Source organism: Adiantum capillus-veneris, chromosome 28 (genome assembly GCF_014529385.1).
Source record: "Adiantum capillus-veneris isolate H3 chromosome 28, ASM1452938v2, whole genome shotgun sequence".
In the NCBI taxonomy this organism is placed as follows: Eukaryota; Viridiplantae; Streptophyta; class Polypodiopsida; order Polypodiales; family Pteridaceae; genus Adiantum; species Adiantum capillus-veneris.
Genome location: NC_140958.1, coordinates 101,329,156 through 101,348,455, shown reverse-complemented (window position 1 = coordinate 101,348,455; position 19,300 = coordinate 101,329,156). Strand labels below are relative to the sequence as shown.

At 40.7% G+C, this 19,300-nt stretch overlaps 1 protein-coding gene across 1 annotated transcript; it reads left to right on the top strand.

The window, feature by feature from the left end:
- The first annotated feature begins 18,034 nt into the window (after positions 1-18,034).
- On the top strand, positions 18,035-18,960 carry LOC147420981 (uncharacterized). The gene is made up of 2 exons (XM_086505155.1): positions 18,035-18,287; positions 18,491-18,960. Exons 1-2 carry the CDS (start codon positions 18,035-18,037, stop codon positions 18,958-18,960), a joined length of 723 nt encoding a protein of 240 aa, XP_086361281.1.
- The last annotated feature ends 340 nt before the right edge of the window (positions 18,961-19,300 follow it).

Below are 19,300 nucleotides of genomic sequence, written 5' to 3'. Positions count from 1 at the left end.
CAATTCTACTTGATGATAGCCCTTACAAGGGATGTCAGAATCCAGTCGAGAATTGTATATTTCCCACCTTCTTTGATGTCAATGTTGTCGATTCAGTTTTGATTGAAGAGGTTTTGCCATACTTGTCATAATTAAGCCAATCAAGTGATGCACGTGGGGCTGTCAAATTTTATCTCTATGGTCCAGATCCTATTCAATGTGGACATGCATTGTATGAGCAATTTAAGAGTGTTATTGATGGCTAGACCAAACCTAGCGATATTGATGTCTCATCTTCTCAATCAGTTCAATCCAAACGTCTTGGCAGCAAGTATGGAAGATTTGTTCAATCCTCTATCAACTCTTGCTTTAAAGAGCCTTCTCTATCACAAGGATTGGCTTCATCAATCATGACCACAACAAAGCATGCCCTTTTTCCATCAAATAGTTCTCAAAAATTGAAGCTACATACACTTCCTTTGACCTCAAATTTAAAGGACATGGAAGTTATGCACATAGCTCAAGCGTTGGGCTATAACAAGAGTTACATAAATGGAGGATCTGCTAAATGTTTCATAGATAGCTTACAAAAAATGTATTCCCACCAAGATGATATCAAATCCCCATGATGTAAATTACACTTTGATAGAGTGAAAAATGCTAAGGTGTAAAAACTTGAAACTTCCTACAATAGATTTTCATTAAGATGCACCTTTGACAACACATTTCTACATTACTTTGTATTTTGTACTTTTGTTATTTCAAGTAGACTTATTTGTACATTAGTTTATTTTGTGTATGATTATTTCGTGTTTTTTAATGCCACCTTCTAAACAAGAAAACAATCTACTCTTATACTCAAGAAAAATATTTACTTAAGAAATTATCACACTTGGTTGCATCCTTTTGGATTTACTTGTAATGGTCATAAGTGACCTAGATAACGTGTCTTCATGCTTCACGCTATTAGGAGATTTTGGAGCAAGAGATTGCGCATATGAAGATACACATGCATGGTGCATCGAATAAAGGATTGCCCATTTTTCGGAGCGAGGTGGTTACGTGGGGCCCACATGTGTACAGGTAGGACAACATGTACATAGTGCATCGATTTTCACTATCACCAGTACCAGTGTGTTTTTATATAATAAAGGTAGCGCGTAAAACTTCTCGAGGAATCTATCCACGGGCCGACAACATGAGGTAAGCAGGTGCGCTAGATGGCATCTAGTGGCGTAAGGAGGTCGAATGGGGTCAATATTTGCACGTGGGAAAGTGAGGACACAACGTGGGTGTTTTCTTGTGATAATTATGCAGAGAAGTCATCATGAGGACCATGTTTTGGGGCCACTTCATGTGGTTATGGGATGCATTATTGAAAAAAATTGAGTGCCAGGTGTGCGGATGGATGCAGTAGGGTGACAACTATGCACAACGAGGCCACTTTTTGGCCTATTTGGGGTCCTTTTGAGGTCAACTAAAAGGCCAAGGGTGCCCAAGTAATAAATCTAAGTGTCGGAACTGAAAAAACTGAGAGAAGACCAGAAAAAATGTGGAGAGAAGAGGAGGAACAGCCGCAACTGTGTTTTTGCTGTTTTTGGAGCCTGTTTTGGCCATAAACTGCTCATCCGAGGTCGGATTTGAGCACTTTGACGTTGTAGACTGGGGTTTTGGGCCGTTCCGATTGTGATGGCGCTATCCATTTTGCCAAATTTCTCAGTGTTTTTATGCTATTTTGGTTGTGTAAGTCTCTCTTATGAGCGAAGCTTCTGCTCCAATTTGTGATTGTATCTGGTATATTTTACCCATATTGTGTGAGCTATTTGCCCCATTGGTGTTGGCCCAAGATCAGATGTATCTAAACATTAGAAATTATCCTCTTTTGAGCTGAGTTTTTTTTTTTGTGTGTGTGTGTGTGTGTGTCTTTCTCTCTCTGTGGAGTGGGTAAATGGATAGTCTCTCTCCTGTCACTCCATCAGTGTGTTCCCTGTCTCGGCCAGGTGGGTTGTGTAAGCCGAGTGGTGCTCCATAGTGTGTGTGTGTGTGTGTGTGTGTGTGTATCATCCCAAGAGTGTATGTCGGGTCATTATAGAGGTGTTGTGTGTGTTTCCATCTGGCTCACATTCTTTTGGCGCCCCCACGAAGAATCTTCTTCAAGTACCTTCTGCTTCGAGCTTCAAGCTTCGAGATTCGAGATTACAGGTTACATGTTATAGGTTACAGGTACATGTACAAGTGATTCACACCAGGTACAAGTAGCTGGAGTAGAGTGATACAATGGCAAGTGGGAGTCACTTGCAGTTGCCGTGGGTATGCATTATTTGGCGCCTGTTTGAGCGCATTGTCTGTTGGTATTCTACGTCACTTGTGGAAACTGCCATTGTACGCCTTTGTGGAGCCATACTTGGTTTTATTTGGCAGTCCCATCCATTTCTGAGACTTGGTCTAGAAGATAGTCATTTCTGAGACTTGACTATACGAGATTTGCATAAGCCTTCGTGAGAGGGTCGATAACGTGAGGTTTTATTGAGCTGGGGGATTCTCAAATGTGAGATCCTTTCGGTGATACAGGTGGCTGGAGCACCCTTTTCTTGACCTTGCCATAGGCTATGTATTAGTGATTCCTATTTGATTCTCGGGTTCTATTGTTGGCAGTTTATGCATACATATACAATCTATATTTTGGGTTCTTACTGCTCTACTTCTGGGGAAACTCTATCAAAATTTTTCCAAGTTGTGATGGCTGGTTTTTTGGTCTTTTGAGACATTTATGCTGTTATGCTGCTGAAAGTTTGGCAAAATCAGAGGATAAGTCAGGTGTGCTTTCTTGGGAGCTACATGGTTGAATTTAATGGATGATCAAAATGGACCTCAATTCACTCCTTTTCATTCAACTCAAAGAATCCAGATAAATGTTCATGTTTCAAGAAGATTTTTTTCCAGCAACGCATAGTCTTTATGTTCGGGCCAAGAAGATTAAGAGAGATCCTGGAATGTTCTTTGCCTCTTGTAATTCCGATGATTAACTATGAAAACTCATTTGATGTGCATGTGTTTGTCCTTACCTAAAGTTGAGCTCCATTGAAGTTTCTGGGAATTGAGTCAGTCAAAGGTTTTGGGTTCTTGCACGTGTGTTCAAAGGGGTTCTCAAAGCATCGTACTTGGGTAGCCATGGCTTTCTCTTATCCTGAGTTTCATGGAAGAAGTAATGAAGATGTGGAAGACTTTTTGGAAAAGATGGAGGTTGCCTGCATTAGAAACCAGATTCATGACTCGGCGTAGATGTTACTTCTTCTCCAAATTTGTTTGAAGAGTGATGCACGAGTTTGGTCCAAAGAATTTGAAGAGGAGTTGCATGTGGCTGATCCACCTGTAAGATTGAGTTGGGACAATCTAAGACATGGATTGGAAGTGGAGTTTGTGAAGATAGAACATCCTGACAAAGTGTGGCAAGAAGTACAAGGTTTGGTGCAAAAGGAAGGTGAGCTAGTAGATGCGTATATACATAAGATTTCATTGGCATGGGAGAGGATGTGCAAGGCCTTAGCACCACAGGTACCCCCACCTGATATGATGAAGAAGGACAGGTTCTTGGCTGGTCTTTGGCAGAATATACGTTGGAGAGTGGAGCTAAAGAAGCCTCTGACATATGAAGATGCATTGAAGGTGGCAAGGAACAAGGAGTGGAAGTTGAGGAAAATGAGCCAGCTAGGGGTGGAGTCTTTTCCCAAGAGGTCTAAGTTTCAGCCTATGGATTCTTTACAAGGTCGCATGCAAGCGGTTCATCATGAACCAGTGGTTTTTGTTGCTCCTTAGGTTATGCCAGCAGTGGTCACTATAGCAGTGCAAGATGATAGGCTAAGGCAAGACATGAGGCAAGTGGTAGATTTAATGAAGAATCTCAGGCTAAAAATGCTAGGTCAAGTGGGAAATAATCGAGGTCGAGGGAGGTTTCCAAATAATCCAGGAGGTGAAGAAAGACTCAGGAATGGTGTTGGACAAAGCAATGGTAGGTTCTGGAGGCAGACACCCACATGTTATAATTGTGGAGAGTTGGGACACATCAGCCCACAATGTGATAAGCCACCAAGGATGGGGGAGACATGTATCCATTGTCAAGATAGGTGATAACTAGATCAAATGATTATGGCATCGAAATTAAGGGAGAAGAAGGAACCAGTGGATTAACCCAAGAGGAAAAGGGAAAGACAAAAGTGATCAGTGTAGTTACCTTGGAGAAGGCATCAAAGCTAGAGGATACATTAGTGATGCCTATTGGGAAGAGGACCACAAAGGACAAGGAAGGAAGAAGTGCCCCAGGTCCTAGTAAGAAGAAGGGAAAAAGCCATGAAGGCGAGGATGTCAAGGCCAAGAGGAAAAGAAGGGCTCGTTGCAAGTTTCATGTTTCAGATTTTCCACTAGGGGATGGACAATTAAGCTATGACTTGAAGGAGGATTTGATAAGCAAGAAGACAGATGTTACTTTTGGGCAACTTATAGAGATGGTGCCTAAGCTAAAGAGACAATGGAAGAGGATGGTTAACCCAATGGAGAAAGAGCCCGAGAGAGGTTCAGTAAAGGTGTTGGCAATGGATGAGCTATCAGACATTTGTCCAATAGTAGATGTGTGGCACAAAAGAAAAAATTTGGGACAAGGTTATGTGGATGGTGGAGCCCAAATATGTGTCATAACACACTCATGTGTTGAGAAGATGGGTCTTACAGTGAGTGGGGTGTGAGGCTTTCGGATCAAATTGACAAACCATCATAAAGTAAAATGTTTGGGTGTTGTAAAGAGCTCAGAAGTGGAGGCGTATGATGCAAAGGCGGTGGTTGATTTTCATGTGATGCCAGCGGAATTGGGAGCATATCCTATTATACTGGGCATACCATGGTTATGTGCAGTGGGAGCTGTTCAAGATTGGAGACGTGGTACTATTAGCCTATATGGAAAGATAGATGCCAAGAAGCTATATAATATGGACACAAGGAAACAATTGGAAGAGCTTTATGAAGATGAGGATCACTCTAGTGATGAAGACTATTCCACAGTGACTGATGAGGACAGTGATAGTACTACTAGCAGTGATGAGGATGCTGATGTTGCATTTCTTTTGATGGACAAAGAAATCCAGGAGTCTGGTTTAGTTGCATTTGCAAATGAGGTTGAAGATGAAAGTGAAGGGCCTTATGAAGTGATTAAAGGGCTGATGCAAACCAAGGTTGAATTTTCAAAGAAGCAAGAATTGATGACACAAATGATCAGTGGAGACCTCTAAGCTATGGAGAAGGAGATATATTTGCACATGTTGGCTAGTTTCCCTGATTTGTTCATTACTTCATATGAAGAGATTAGAGAGTTCAAAGGCGAAGAGATGCATATAGAGCTGAAAGAAGGTGCTAAGCCAGTGTGGCAAAGGCTAAGAAGGATGGGTCAAGAGAAAATGAAATCTTTGCGAGAAGAGGTGGACAAGTTATTGAAGGCAGTGTTCATAGTTCCAGTGGAGACCACAGAATGAGTGAGTCCAGTAGTAGTCAGTCCAAAGAAGGATGGAAAGTGGAGGATTTGTGCAGATTTTAAGCCCTTAAATGCATCCACTAAGAAGAACCCATATCCTCTTCCATTCATTGATCAAATCTTGGATTCAGTGTGGCAGGTTATGAGAGGTACAGTGTGTGTGATGGTTTTTCAGGCTATTTTCAATTGAAGATTGCTCTTAAAGACCGCACAAAGACAACTTTTTTAATGCCATGGGGCTGCTTTTGCTACACGGTATTGCCATTTGGGTTGTCAAATGGACCATCTTTCTATCAAGAGAGAGAAAATTGGGTATTGGAACCATTCATTGGCAATTGTGTTAAAACTTTTATGGATGACTTTTGTGTCTAGAGCAGTAGGGATGAACACCATGAGAAGTTCTAGATGGTATTGGCTCGATATGATGAATGTGGAGGACAACTAAATCCAAATAAATGTCATCTAGCACAGCCAAGGGTAAAGTTATTGGGCCATATGGTGTCAAAAAATGGCATTGAGGCTGATCCAGATAAGGTTAAGTCGATTATTCTTCTTCCATCACCTACGAGTACAAAGCAATTGGCAACCTTTATACACAAAGTGAAGTACATGGTGCGGTTTATTCCATTGTCTTCACAGCTCCTTTATCCATTACAACAAGTGGCAAAGCATGATCCATTGCAATGGGATGACAAGTGTGAAGAAGTGTTTCAAGAGGTGAAAGAGGTGTTAGGGGGGTTGTCAGCCATGCAGGGTCCTGAGTGGAAGCAAGCATTTTATGTAAATCCATCAGTAGGGGATGATTCCATTGGAGCCATGCTATTGCAAAAGGGGAAGGGCAGCCATTATATGAGGCCAATGTATCATGCAAGCCGAGTGAAGTTGGTAGCAGAGAGAAAGTTCTCGGAAGTAGAGCTAGTGATGGCCAGTGTAATATTTTCTTGTCGACAATTTTGTCATTACTTGCTACCACGACCTTTTTTTTTTCTTTATGAGTTATGCCTTTTTGCCACAGTTAATTAATGGTACTAACATGTCAAATGTGGTGAAGAAATGGGTAATTGAGTTGCAAGAGTTTGAGTTCTCTTTTCTAGTAGAAGATAGTACAAGGGCTACCCTAGCTGATTTGTTGACTTACAAGGAGAATCCCCTCCTTGATGTTAAGGAAGAGGTGGTGAGAAGGGTAGTTGAAGAAATTCCATAGATCAGCAATGCACATGTGTTGTTCTTTGATGGCTCATACAGAAAGAGCCATGATGCGGCTTCAGGGGGTATAGCACTTTATGATCCAGAGGGGAAGCTAGTATGTAAGAGAGGGTTCAAATTGGATGCACATAGTAAGAATGAGGCTGAATATACAACTTTGGAAGCCGGATTACACATTTGTTTGAAGCATGGGATTAGAAGGTTTAGCATAAAAGGTGATGCCTTGTTAGTTGTGAAGCAAGTGTTGGGTGTGTGGAAGAGCAAGAACACCTCTTTGAAGGAAATGTGTTTTAGAATTAAAGGCCTGTTAAAAAATTTCAAAGCATGGAGCATTAGACACATTGAACGTGCTCTAAATGGAGAGGCACATGAAGCAACTCAAAGCATGATTGGGGAGCTATTAATCTTGAGGACCAACTTACCTCTTTATCATGGTGGCCGGGAAAGTTTGGCTCAAGAAGAGGAGTTTTTGCTAACAGGAATCATTCCGAAGGACATTCAGAAGTCTAAGAAGTATGGTTTTGTGCGTAGAGCATACATGTGCAGATTGATTGGTGATGTCTTACACATGAAAGGGGCTGATCTCGTGTTGAGACGTATAGCTTGGCGGGAGGATCTTTACAGCGTGTTGGTAGAAAATCATGAAGGCGCATGTGGTGGCCATTTTTCTCTAAAGATTACCTTGCATAAGATCTTGCAAGAGGGGTATGTATGGCCTAGTTTGCACAAGGATGTTCACCATTGGTGTAGGTCTTGCAATAGATGTCAAGCATTTGGGAAGAGAGTGTTGAAGCTAGAGATATGAAAAACAATTATGGCATTTGATGTGTTTGAAAGTGGGGGATTGATGCAATAGGCCCATTACCTATCACAAGTAGGGGCAAAAGCTATATTTCGACTGCAGTGGACTATCTCTCTAGATGGGCAGAGGCTATAGCAGTAAAACAGATCACTGCAAAGGATGTGGAAAAATTTGTGTACGATGAAATATGTTCCAATTTTGGGGTGCCACTAGAGCTACTTTCAGATAAGGGGCCACGATTTAGAGCTAAACTGCTAGATTTATTATGCGCAAAGATGAAGATTAGGCACCGGCATACCACTCCTGGATATTGATAACAAGCACATAAGGGCCTTAGCTTTTAAGGAAAATGATTGGGTCTTACTCAAATCTCCCAAGGATTGATTGAGTTAGACTACGGGAAAAAATCCTAAGGGCCACCAAATGTATTGTGCTAAATTAACAAAAGATACTATGGTCATTTTCAAATCCCAATCAATGAGATGGCCTATCAAATCAATTTACCCAACCATTGGCTCATTAACAATTCTTTTCATGTGAGACTACTTAAACCTTACAAAGGAGATCCACCACAAGAACCAATCATTGAGGACCCACCCAAGATCAAGATCAAGAAGAGGTTCTTCAGCCTGATTTGATTCTTTGACGTGAAGACAAGGTACTAAGACATGGTAAGATTATCTGAAGGTATCTCATTAAGTTTAAAAATTATCCTTTCGAAGATGCTAGATGGAAGTAAGGAACACATCTTAAGGATATTATGAACCTTGTCAATGCTTACAGTGCTACATTAGAGTAAGCAAATGTAAATGCTTCTTTTAAATGATCAATGTTTTTTATCAATGAACCAATCATTGAGGACCCACCCGAGATCTAAGATCAAGAAGAGGTGCTTCAGACTGAATTGATTCTTTGACGTGAAGACAAGGTACTAAGATATGGTAAGATTATTTGACGGTATCTCATTAAGTTTAAAAATTATTAAGCAAGTCATTGTAGACACACATTGGCAACATCCTAAGTTGCTATATGCACAGGAAAAGATAACCCCTGAATAACCAAGGTCCAGAACAGGGAGAATAACAAACTCATCATACGCAGTTCCGGCCTTGAGGCAAAGCTCATACCACGCAATGGGACTTGTGTTCTCCACAAAATATGCATCTTAAAATATGACTTGTTTTTACAAAGACAATAAGGACATTGTCAGGTTTCAAAATTAGCACCATATAATATATCATTGTTAGGCAGAACTGAAGGTTGATACAACTACCAGCCATTCAAGCCCTGATAAGACAAAAGTTCTCCTGCTACAGCAAAGTGGAAAGAAACAAAATAACAAGTTCAGATTAGCAAGTTTGATTTACTTTTATTAAAAAGAGTAAGAACGAATTGAGCACAAACATCGTCCACAAAGCACTTCCTAAGCCGCTAGATGGATGTAGGGAACACATCTAATGCTAGCTAATAGAGCTTGACCTTTGGGTTAGCTTCATTAAAGACCTCCAAGGGTTAGTGTTGAAAGTCCTTAGACCTAGGACCTTAGGCAAGCTAGGGCTGAGCTTAAGGTGGGAACCTAGCCCAAGCTTGAGGTGCTTGCTAATTAAGGTGCTTGAGGGGCTTGTCATGCTTGCTGACTACGGTGCTTGTCACGCTTGATGATTAAGTTGCTTGAGGTGCTTGTCATATTTTATAAATAAGGCCCGGAGGATTCACCATGGAAACCTTATTGCACCACGTAAGTGCAGGGGAGGGGGTTTTCTTACAAGTTACGTAAGCGTATAAGTTAGGGGTAAGAACCCAATAATTTATCTTCGACTCTTTGACTAATTTTACTTAGTTAGATAATGTGAGACCTAAATTTTATATGTAAGATAGGGGTATGATAGTTTTCTTCATTTATTGTCATATAAGCATAAAAAGGGGTCATATTCCCTAATATGATTCATATAAAGGGGTTTTATCGAAGATGTCCACTCGCAAGTGGCATCCCGTTTTGTATATAGAGTGAATCCCCAGAGAATAAGGTGCTTGAAGGGATTCATGACGAAGGTGCTCAAGGGGTGAGGTGTTACAGAGTCAACATGGTTCCTACAAGAAGGGGGTCGAGCCCTAAAGCTAGGGCAGGAGAGAGAACACACATGCACACTCACTCAAGGTAAGACCAAGACTTAAGAGGCAACAAGGATACATGTCAAGCACCTATGCCTGATGACCTCATGTAGTGCCTAAAACCTATCGGTTGACCTCTAAAGGCGTCCAATGATAATTTAGTTTATCTAATTCATTGTTTAAGCATTTTTCAAGCCCTCTCTCTCAACGGGGGAAGGAGGACACTTGTTCAAATGCTACCTCCACTGCTTGATATGTCTAATGCATGTGATTGGCTAGTCTAGAGAAGGTCCAATCAACTTCAAGCTTCAGCTAGGAAGAGGGGTCGATCCAAGCAAGGAGAAGGGTAGCTTGACCATATAATCTCTCTCTCACACTCACACACGCACTGATTCTCATGGTGTGCTGAGCAAGAAATCCATCTCCTTCTCCAAGCTTGAGAAGTTGAGAGCCTACACCAACTCCAACCAAGATCCATGCTCCAAAGTGCAAGCTTGCCACCATCTTCATCTTCATTACTATGCTACTATTATATGCTAAGATACAAGAGTAATACAATTGAGGAGATTATTTATTTCTCGTAAGTTACTCCCTCTTCCTCTTCCCCACCCTCAATCCCCTGCTAGATCTCTCCACCTTCAAAGGTGTTTGAGGGATTGAGGCCGTGGAAAAGTTAATGCTTTCATTTATCTAAGTTACGGACATAATTGTGGTGCATGAACCTCTCTATCTTCATTGCACCATCAAGCTCTCAAGGAACACAAAGCTTGTATTGTACCAAGTCTCTCTTTATGGGAGAAGCTATAATATGAAAGCCTTATGGAGAAGGGACAGGCTCCACATAAATCCGATCCTCAAATGTTAAGTTCTTAATTCTCTCTCTTGCAAAGTATTTTTCATGACAAGCTAATTAAGTATAATGGTTATATTGCTACCTCTAATCAAGTTACCCTATATCTCACTACATTTTTCTTAATTCCTCTATTCTCAATGTTCATAATCCATTTCCATTACAGATGCACTTTGAAAAGGCTTGACAACATTCAAGATTCTTAGAGTTAAAACCTTCTAAACTTCTTTCATGACCCGATTGATAGACATCAAACAAGAATTTCATTAATGATGACGAAAGTGACATTATGAGTTTTCTCAGGAATGATGATTACAAAGGGTCACATCATACATTAGTGGTATGTCTCTAAGAGTATCTCCCATTTGGACCCATTGACTTTGGTCTTGTGCTGAGATAGATCCATAAACACATGTCTATATTCTGGCTCTTGTTCCCATTTATTCTCCCACATTAAATGATCAGTTGAATATGAGAAAATCATTTGGGTTAGTTAGATATTAGATTTTATGATATTACCTCTCTCTTGAAATCGTAGTCATCCTCGACTATGAGGTAGAGGAGATAAAGTCTTAGACATTAGTATATGTTTCTTAGCGGATAGAGGATACCTTTTTACTCTATGACATCATTCCAAAATGGATGACTAATCCATTTGGTGCTTCGGAGACTTAGCTTCCGCAAGCATTCCTGCTCTTGAGTCCATATCATATTCCCAAAGTACAGTGACAAATTCTACTTGGTGTTTGAGAGATGTCGTCACAAACATGATTCTAAGCATGCATAGTACTTAAATTTGTGCACAATTAAAAGATAAGTAGTCTTATAAAATAAAAACATTGATCATTTAAAAAAACCATTTACATTTTCTTACTCTAATGTAGCACTGTAAGCATTGACAAGGTTCATACTGACTTTATTTTTTTTTACGAAAATTGACTTTACAAAGAAACTACTTGGCATAAACTTTTGGTGTAGGAAAAGATTATTTGATCTATTGTATGTTTCATATCACCTCATGATATTAAACTCCTTTATGTTGCATACATCCTCACAAAATCTGCATGAAACCAATAGTTTATCAATAAAAATTAATCACCAAGAGCTCTTTAGATAGCCTATCAATAATAAAATTTGTCATAAAATCTAATATCTAACCAACCCAAATGATTTTCTCATATTAAATTGATCACTTAATGTGGGAGAATAAACGGGAACAAGTGTTAAGATATAGATATGTGCTTATAGATCTATCTCAACACGGGGCCAATGGTAAAGGGGCCCAAAAGGGAGATGGTCTATCAAAGAGCAAGTCTAACCAATGGAGCATAAGACCTTAGGGTTAGATTCATTGAAGACCTCCAATAAATGTGTGTAAAAGTCCTTTGACCTTAGGTAAGCTAGGGCTGAGCTTGAGGTGGGAACCTGGCCCAAGCTCGAGGTGCTTGTCGTGCTTGAGGTGCTTGTCGTGCTTGAGGTGTTTGTCATGCTTGAGGTGCTTGATTAAGATGCTTGAGGTGCTTGACTGGCTCCATGCTTGAGGTGCTTGACTTGCTGCATGATTAAAGTACTTGAGGTGCCTTGAGAAGCTTGCCTGAGATGCTTGTGGGAACACCCCCTAGTTCAAGTGCTTTGTCATGCTTGGTGAGTAAGGTGCTTGATCACCTAAAGTCAAAAGCATTCCTACAAGAGGGGGGGCGAGCCCTTTTCCTAGGGGCTAGAGAGAGAACACCCACTCACACACACAAGGGAAGCCCCAACTTGAAGAGGCAGCAAGGACACATGTCAGGCCCCTACCCATGTTACCGTCATGTGTTGCTTGAAGCCTATTGGCTAGGCTTCAAAGGGGTCCAATGATAAATTACATGAATTATCTAATTGTTTTAGCATTTATCAAGTCCTCTCTCTCAAAGGGGAAAGGGGGACACTTGTCCCAAGGCTACCCATGTTGCTTGTAATGGCTCCTGCTTGTGATTGGCTAGGCCTGGAGGGGTCCAATGAGCTTCAAGCATGAGCTACAAGGGGGGGTCGACCCAAGCAAGCTAGGGGGGTGCCTAGGGGGTATACTCACCCACACACACTCACGAGCACTCTCATTGTGTGCTATGCCAAGTTAACTAATTGCTATGATTATGTTGCTATCTTCAATTATGTCTACCCACTATGCTCACAAAATCATTTCTTGAAAGTACTCTCCTTAAATTCCGCTATTCTCAAATTGAATAGGCAAATTCCATTACAACATTACCTACAGTTTACTTGGTTAAATAAAGAAGACCATGGGCATTAAGCAACATGTTTATCAATGCTCTTGCACACTGAGCTTTTAAATTGACTCCTTTGCAACCTAATCTCTTTGCAAGAGAATTAAATTGTGCTAGCTTCATGCTTGGTACAAGTTGTGATTCCATCCTCAATACATCCTAAATTATAGTTTTTCTTTCTCTCAAATTGTAGAATAGATTCATCTTACTCTTGGAAATTTGGGCATCCCATTTCTCTATAATTGTTGTACGATGTCTTGTAATTATTTTTTTTGGTGGAAGCCTAAAATTCGTTTGTGACCATTCTAAATTTTCATCTTGCCAAATGTTAGAAGCATCCCTAAAAATGTTAAAGAATGGATGACCATCAACTATCGGAATTTGACCATAATGATTAAACCCAATAACAACACGCACATCATCCACGTTATGGGTACACATTAGATAAGGTAAAAAGTGCCCCAAGAGAACATCATCATCCTTTATACCAATCTCAATATTTGATGGAAAGATGTAATTATTAGCAGGATAAACCCAACATTTGTATGGAGAGTCCTCCAAGGTACGCCATGTAGCTATGCACTTCCAAAAATCAGCTCGTCAATGGTGGGCTAGCCTTCTTGGCAATGGAGAAGCCCCAAAGACATGGAAAACTCTACGAGTTTCCATCATGAAGCAATTTCTTCCAAGCGATACTAAAGATAAAGTTCTTACCGAATGGCGCGGCTTGAAGCTTCTCCCTCATGAGTCTATCAACAAGTATGTAGACAAGTTTTGGGATTTACATCTCAAAGCTACTATCTTTCAAAAGATAGACTTTGCCGAGCAAAGACAGAAATTCTGTGAGGGATTACCTGAAGAGATGGCCGAATACATCAACTCTCATTGGCCCGGTACTATTACCGAAGTAATCCACCACACCATGGTTGCTTCACGCATCAATTTCCATCAAGGGGCTAGACGTAATGTCAAGCCCATGGAAAACAAAGATAAAAATGATGCAAAGGGGAAATCCAATGCTCAAAATAATTCCCAAGGCACTTCCAACAACAACAACAAAAACAACAATCGGTCCAAGGAGAAGGGAGTTTACAAAGGTAAAAACAAACTCTCTCTTGAAGAGCTTGAAGCTTTTCGCAAGGACCATAAGTGTTTCAAGTGTGGGGAGCAAGGACATGGCTATCGTTCTTGCCCCAAGAAGAATACTCGCAATGAGACTCCTAGGGCTTCCACCATCGAAGCTCCAAAAGAGGATACTCATTGAAAAGGATCATCACTCTCCTATGCTTGGGGAAAGGTAAGAGAGCATGATGCCTTCATCTTGTTTGACCCTGGCTCTACTCTCAACTTCATATGAATAGAGTTGGCCACCAAGTTGGGCATTCAAGCTTTTGAGATGGGAGATATAGTAACAGCTGATGCAACTTTCAAGGGACAACAAGCCTCCGTTACTCCCTTGATTGGGAAGTTGAGGCTTCATGTCCAAAGCTATGTCGACAAAGAAGACTTCTTCATCTCTCCTCTCCAACATCACGATGTTATCCTAGGGGCACCATGGTTTGATCGCATGGCTGCCAACATGAAGTTCCCTGAAAGGAGAATTTACTTCACCTACAAGGGAAAGAACATGTATATAGATGCTAGTGAGCGTGGTTGCACTATTCCACTTGTAAATCCTCTTTCTTTTGATAAATCAATGAAGAGCTCCGTTTCTGCGTACATGATTTATGTCAAAGAGTCTCTAAAAGCTAATAATGTTTCATCAAATGAAAATGATAGGAATCAAGAAGAGTTAGACTTGTCTACTTTTTTAAAAGGATTCCAAGATGTGTTCATCGATGATATCCCTATGGACCTACCTCCAAAACGAGGGGATGATGACCATCGTATTGAGCTCCTTCCAGGAAGCTCACCGCCTAACAAACCTCCTTATCGAGTCTCACAAGCTCAACAAGAGGAGATCATGAGGCAAGTACAAGAGCTGGTAGACAAAGGGATGGTGAGGCCTAGTTCCTCTTCCTTTTGTTCTCCAGTCCTTTTAGTGCAAAAGAAAGATGGTACATACCGTATGTGTGTGGACTATCGAGCACTAAACCATATCACTATCAAAAATAGATTTCCCGTACCTCGGGTAGAAGATCTGTTTGATAAGCTACAAGGCTCTACCTACTTCAGTAGGATTGACCTTAAGAGTGGCTATCATCAAATAAGGATAGTGGATGAAGATATCTTTATGAATATCTAGTCATGCCTTTTGGCTTGACTAATGCACCAGCTACTTTCAATCGTCTCATGGAGAAAATTTTTAGACCATATCGTAAATTCACTGGAGTGTTCTTTGATGATATCATCATCTACTCCAAGTCTTTGGAGGAACATAAGCAACATCTCCAAGTGATTTTTCAAGCCTTGAGGGAGAACAAACTTTTTCTCAACCAAAAGAAAAGTGAATTCTTCCTTCAAGAGATTCAATATTTAGGTCATATTATCTCTCACGATGGTATTCGTATGGATCCATCAAAGTTAGAGGTAATAAAATCATGGCCTAACCCAAGGAATCTACATGAGCTAAGAAGATTTATTGGTATGTGTGCATACTATAGACGCTTCATAGAAAAATTCTCTGAAGTAGCAGGACCACTACACGACTTAACAAAGAAGAACGTTAAGTTTGTATGGACTGCAAAGGAGAAAAATGCTTTTGAAAAACTCAAAGAGAAGCTTACTTCCCAACCAGTCCTTGTGCTTCCGGATCTCTCAAAACCATTTGAGGTCCAATGTGATGCTTGTGGTGATTGCCTTGGAGCGGTTTTGCTTCAAGAAGGGCATGCCATAGCATATGAGAGCCGAAGGCTCAATAGTGATGAACGAGTCTTGGGCATTTATGAGAAAGAGCTTTTAGCTGTTCTACATGCCCTAGACACATGGAAGCACTACCTATTGGGGACTCCATTTATCCTACGAACCGACCACCAAAGTCTCAAGTATTTCATGACGCAAACCAAGCTTTCCGACAAACAAATGAGGTGTTTGTCATGCTTGAGGTGCTTGATTAAGATGCCTGAGGTGCTTGACTGGCTCCATGCTTGAGGTGCTTGACTTGCTGCATGATTAAAGTACTTGAGGTGCCTTGAGAAGCTTGCCTGAGATGCTTGTGGGAACACCCCCTAGTTCAAGTACTTTGTCATGCTTGGTGAGTAAGGTGCTTGATCACCTAAAGTCAAAAGAATTCCTACAAGAGGGGGGGCGAGCCCTTTTCCTAGGGGCTAGAGAGAGAACACCCACTCACACACACAAGGGAAGCCCCAACTTGAAGAGGCAGCAAGGACACATGTCAGGCCCCTACCCATGTTACCTTCATGTGTTTCTTGAAGCCTATTGGCTAGGCTTCAAAGGGGTCCAATGATAAATTACATGAATTATCTAATTGTTTTAGCATTTATCAAGTCCTCTCTCTCAAAGGGGAAAGGGGGACACTTGTCCCAAGGCTATCCATGTTGCTTGTAATGGCTCCTGCTTGTGATTGGCTAGGCCTGGAGGGGTCCAATGAGCTTCAAGCATGAGCTACAAGGGGGGGTCGACCCAAGCAAGCTAGGGGGGTGCCTAGGGGGTATACCCACCCACACACACTCACAAGCACTCTCATTGTGTGCTATGCCAAGTCAACTAGTTGCTATGATTATGTTGCTATCTTCAATTATGTCTACCCACTATGCTCACAAAATCATTTCTTGAAAGTACTCTCCTTAAATTCCGCTATTCTCAAATTGAATAGGCAAATTCCATTACAAAATTACCTACAGTTTACTTGGTTAAATAAAGAAGACCATGGGCATTAAGCAACATGTTTATCAATGCTCTTGCACACTGAGCTTTTAAATTGACTCCTTTGCAACCTAATCTCTTTGCAAGAGAATTAAATTGTGCTGGCTTCATGCTTGGTACAAGTTGTGCTTCCATCCTCAATACATCTTAAATTATAGTTTTTCTTTCTCTCAAATTGTAGAATAGATTCATCTTACTCTTGGAAATTTGGGCATCCCATTTCTCTATAATTGTTGTACGATGTCTTGTACTTATTTTTTTTGGTGGAAGCCTAAAATTCGTTTGTGACCATTCTAAATTTTCATCTTGCCAAATGTTAGAAGCATCCCTAAAAATGTTAAAGAATGGATGACTATCAACTATCAGAATTTGACCATAATGATTAAACCCAATAACAACACGCACATCATCCACATTATGGGTACACATTAGATAAGGTAAAAAGTGCCCCAAGAGAACATCATCATCCTTTATACCAATCTCAATATTTGATGGAAAGATGTAATTATTAGCAGGATAAACCCAACATTTGTATGGAGAGTCATCAATCAACATTGTTCGATCTTGGATCACATTTGAAGCATTTAGATAATTTAGCTAGTGGCTTGAACATTGCCTCCACACCTGGGTTGTTTGGTCTAAGTTGTTGTACGTGTAACATCCATCTGGTCCCAAAATAACAAAGAAAGAAAGAACTACTCCATCCTTCTTAAGAAAGCATGTGACCATTTGGTGAAGGGTATACTCTATTGCATTTGACCAAATCCCAACATCTCTCTACAAGATTTTGTAGCAAACTTATGCATTCGCGTTGTAGAATTAAATATTTATTATCTGCATACATACTACATTTATGCATTAGTGATGGTGGCTGAAATACATGCTTGAGCAACAATCCGTTCAAATCTAGTATCATGATCAACAATGTTGACCTTGAAGATATCACTTCATTTGCGCAACTGGCATTGTCATTGTCATCTTCAACTTGTTGTTTCAAAGCTTTGGATGGAGTATACACACATATTTGTACAACTGCACGTGTGTATATAACAATAAGAGCTTGTAAAATGAAGCGTACCTCTTAGCTGTTGAAAATCGAAGTGCAATGTATGCTCACACATAAGGCTTAGAGGTAACGTTTTTCCTTGTTTTGCAACTTGTGCCATTCTTTATCATGCTGGATTTTTGAAGATTATTACAACTTTGAAGATGAGGAAACGACTTCTAAGGTGGAGGAACAATCCCAAAAGGGAGGGGGGAGGGGTTCATTGGCCATACAATGGAACAAATAAGAAATAGAACTATTGACCATATACAAGAGTTATATTTCTTATTTGCTCCTTGGGCAAGTCAACCCTCAATTGGCGACCTGATTCATGAGATACGATTGACCCGCCTTCTCATTCGAAGACCTTGTGCTATATTGTATAGCGCGAGCGCAAATCCTTCACTGCACTATCAGCAACATCCAGACAAAGATGGTGGTTGGAGCCTCTTTTGCAGCCAAGTACGGTGTCAAGTGGGCAGCGAAGGGAGTCGGGCTCAGCGATGACGTTGCTGACTGGCTTGGCTTTACTGCCAAGATCGTCACAGCGGTCGCCACTCTCGATGTCACCGGCCTTGCCCTTGATGCTGCTGTGGATAGCGCTGTTGACCTTGCGGTTGATAGTGGAGCTGAACATGTAGCTAACGGATTTTCTGCTGAACATGCAGCTAATGGATTCTCTCAAGGTACAAGAAACCCCCTTCCTTTCTTCTTCTTCCCTTCTTTTTCTTGCTGCACATGTTTCGATATAGATCTTAGGGCTCATGTCAACTTAATTCTATGTATATTGATGGCATGGATGTCGACCATGGTGTGGATGGTGATAGTCATGGTATTTGTTGTTAGTTTAACAAGCCTAAGTATGTATGGTCCACATCTTTCAATATAGATCTTGGGGCTGATGATCCATGTCTTGACGATGCCATCGACAAGGAGACATGCGTAGATGCTGACGATGCCTTCAATGCCGATGTCAACAATGGTATGGATATCGATGGCATGGATGTCGACCATGGGGTGGATGGTGATAGTCATTGTGATGATTGGCATAGTCTCTCTTTTGCCATGACAAGCATTGGGGCATTTGTTTATGCCACAATGGTAGGCATCTTGATGATCCCTGCCAAACTTGCCAAACTTCTTCTCCTCCTCTTAATGGCTATCTTGAAATTTCCTTGGTGGCTGCTGAGATTCCTCATACAATCTATGAAAATCCTCCTCCTTGTCTTGAGGAATTTCAAGCATTGGCTTGCCTTCCTAAAATGCAACCTCCTTAAAATAAAGACGGCAAGTGTAGTTGTTGTTGTGGGCCTTATTATTAGTAATTACCATAAAATCCTCTCCCGACCTTCAAGATAAGGGGACTCCCTCTAGCATGTGCTAATGGAAACCTATCATAATCAAACTTTATATATGTCCTTTTGGGGGGGGGGGGGGTGTTTCTCACTATATGTAAAATTTGTCCATCACGTGCATTCAAACCTATTTCTAAAACCCCTTAGTTGTGAATTTTTCACCAATAAAGGGGACCCTTTTCTTATTAAATTTGTAAAAAATATATCAAATGTTAATCGTTTAACACCCTATGGTGAGAGTTATGGACAACTTTTTGTTTTCTTTTTCTTGTGATGATTGATGGAGTTTTGCTTTGCCAAACTTGATGAAAATTGTCATTGTGCTTAAGATGAGCCATATAAAC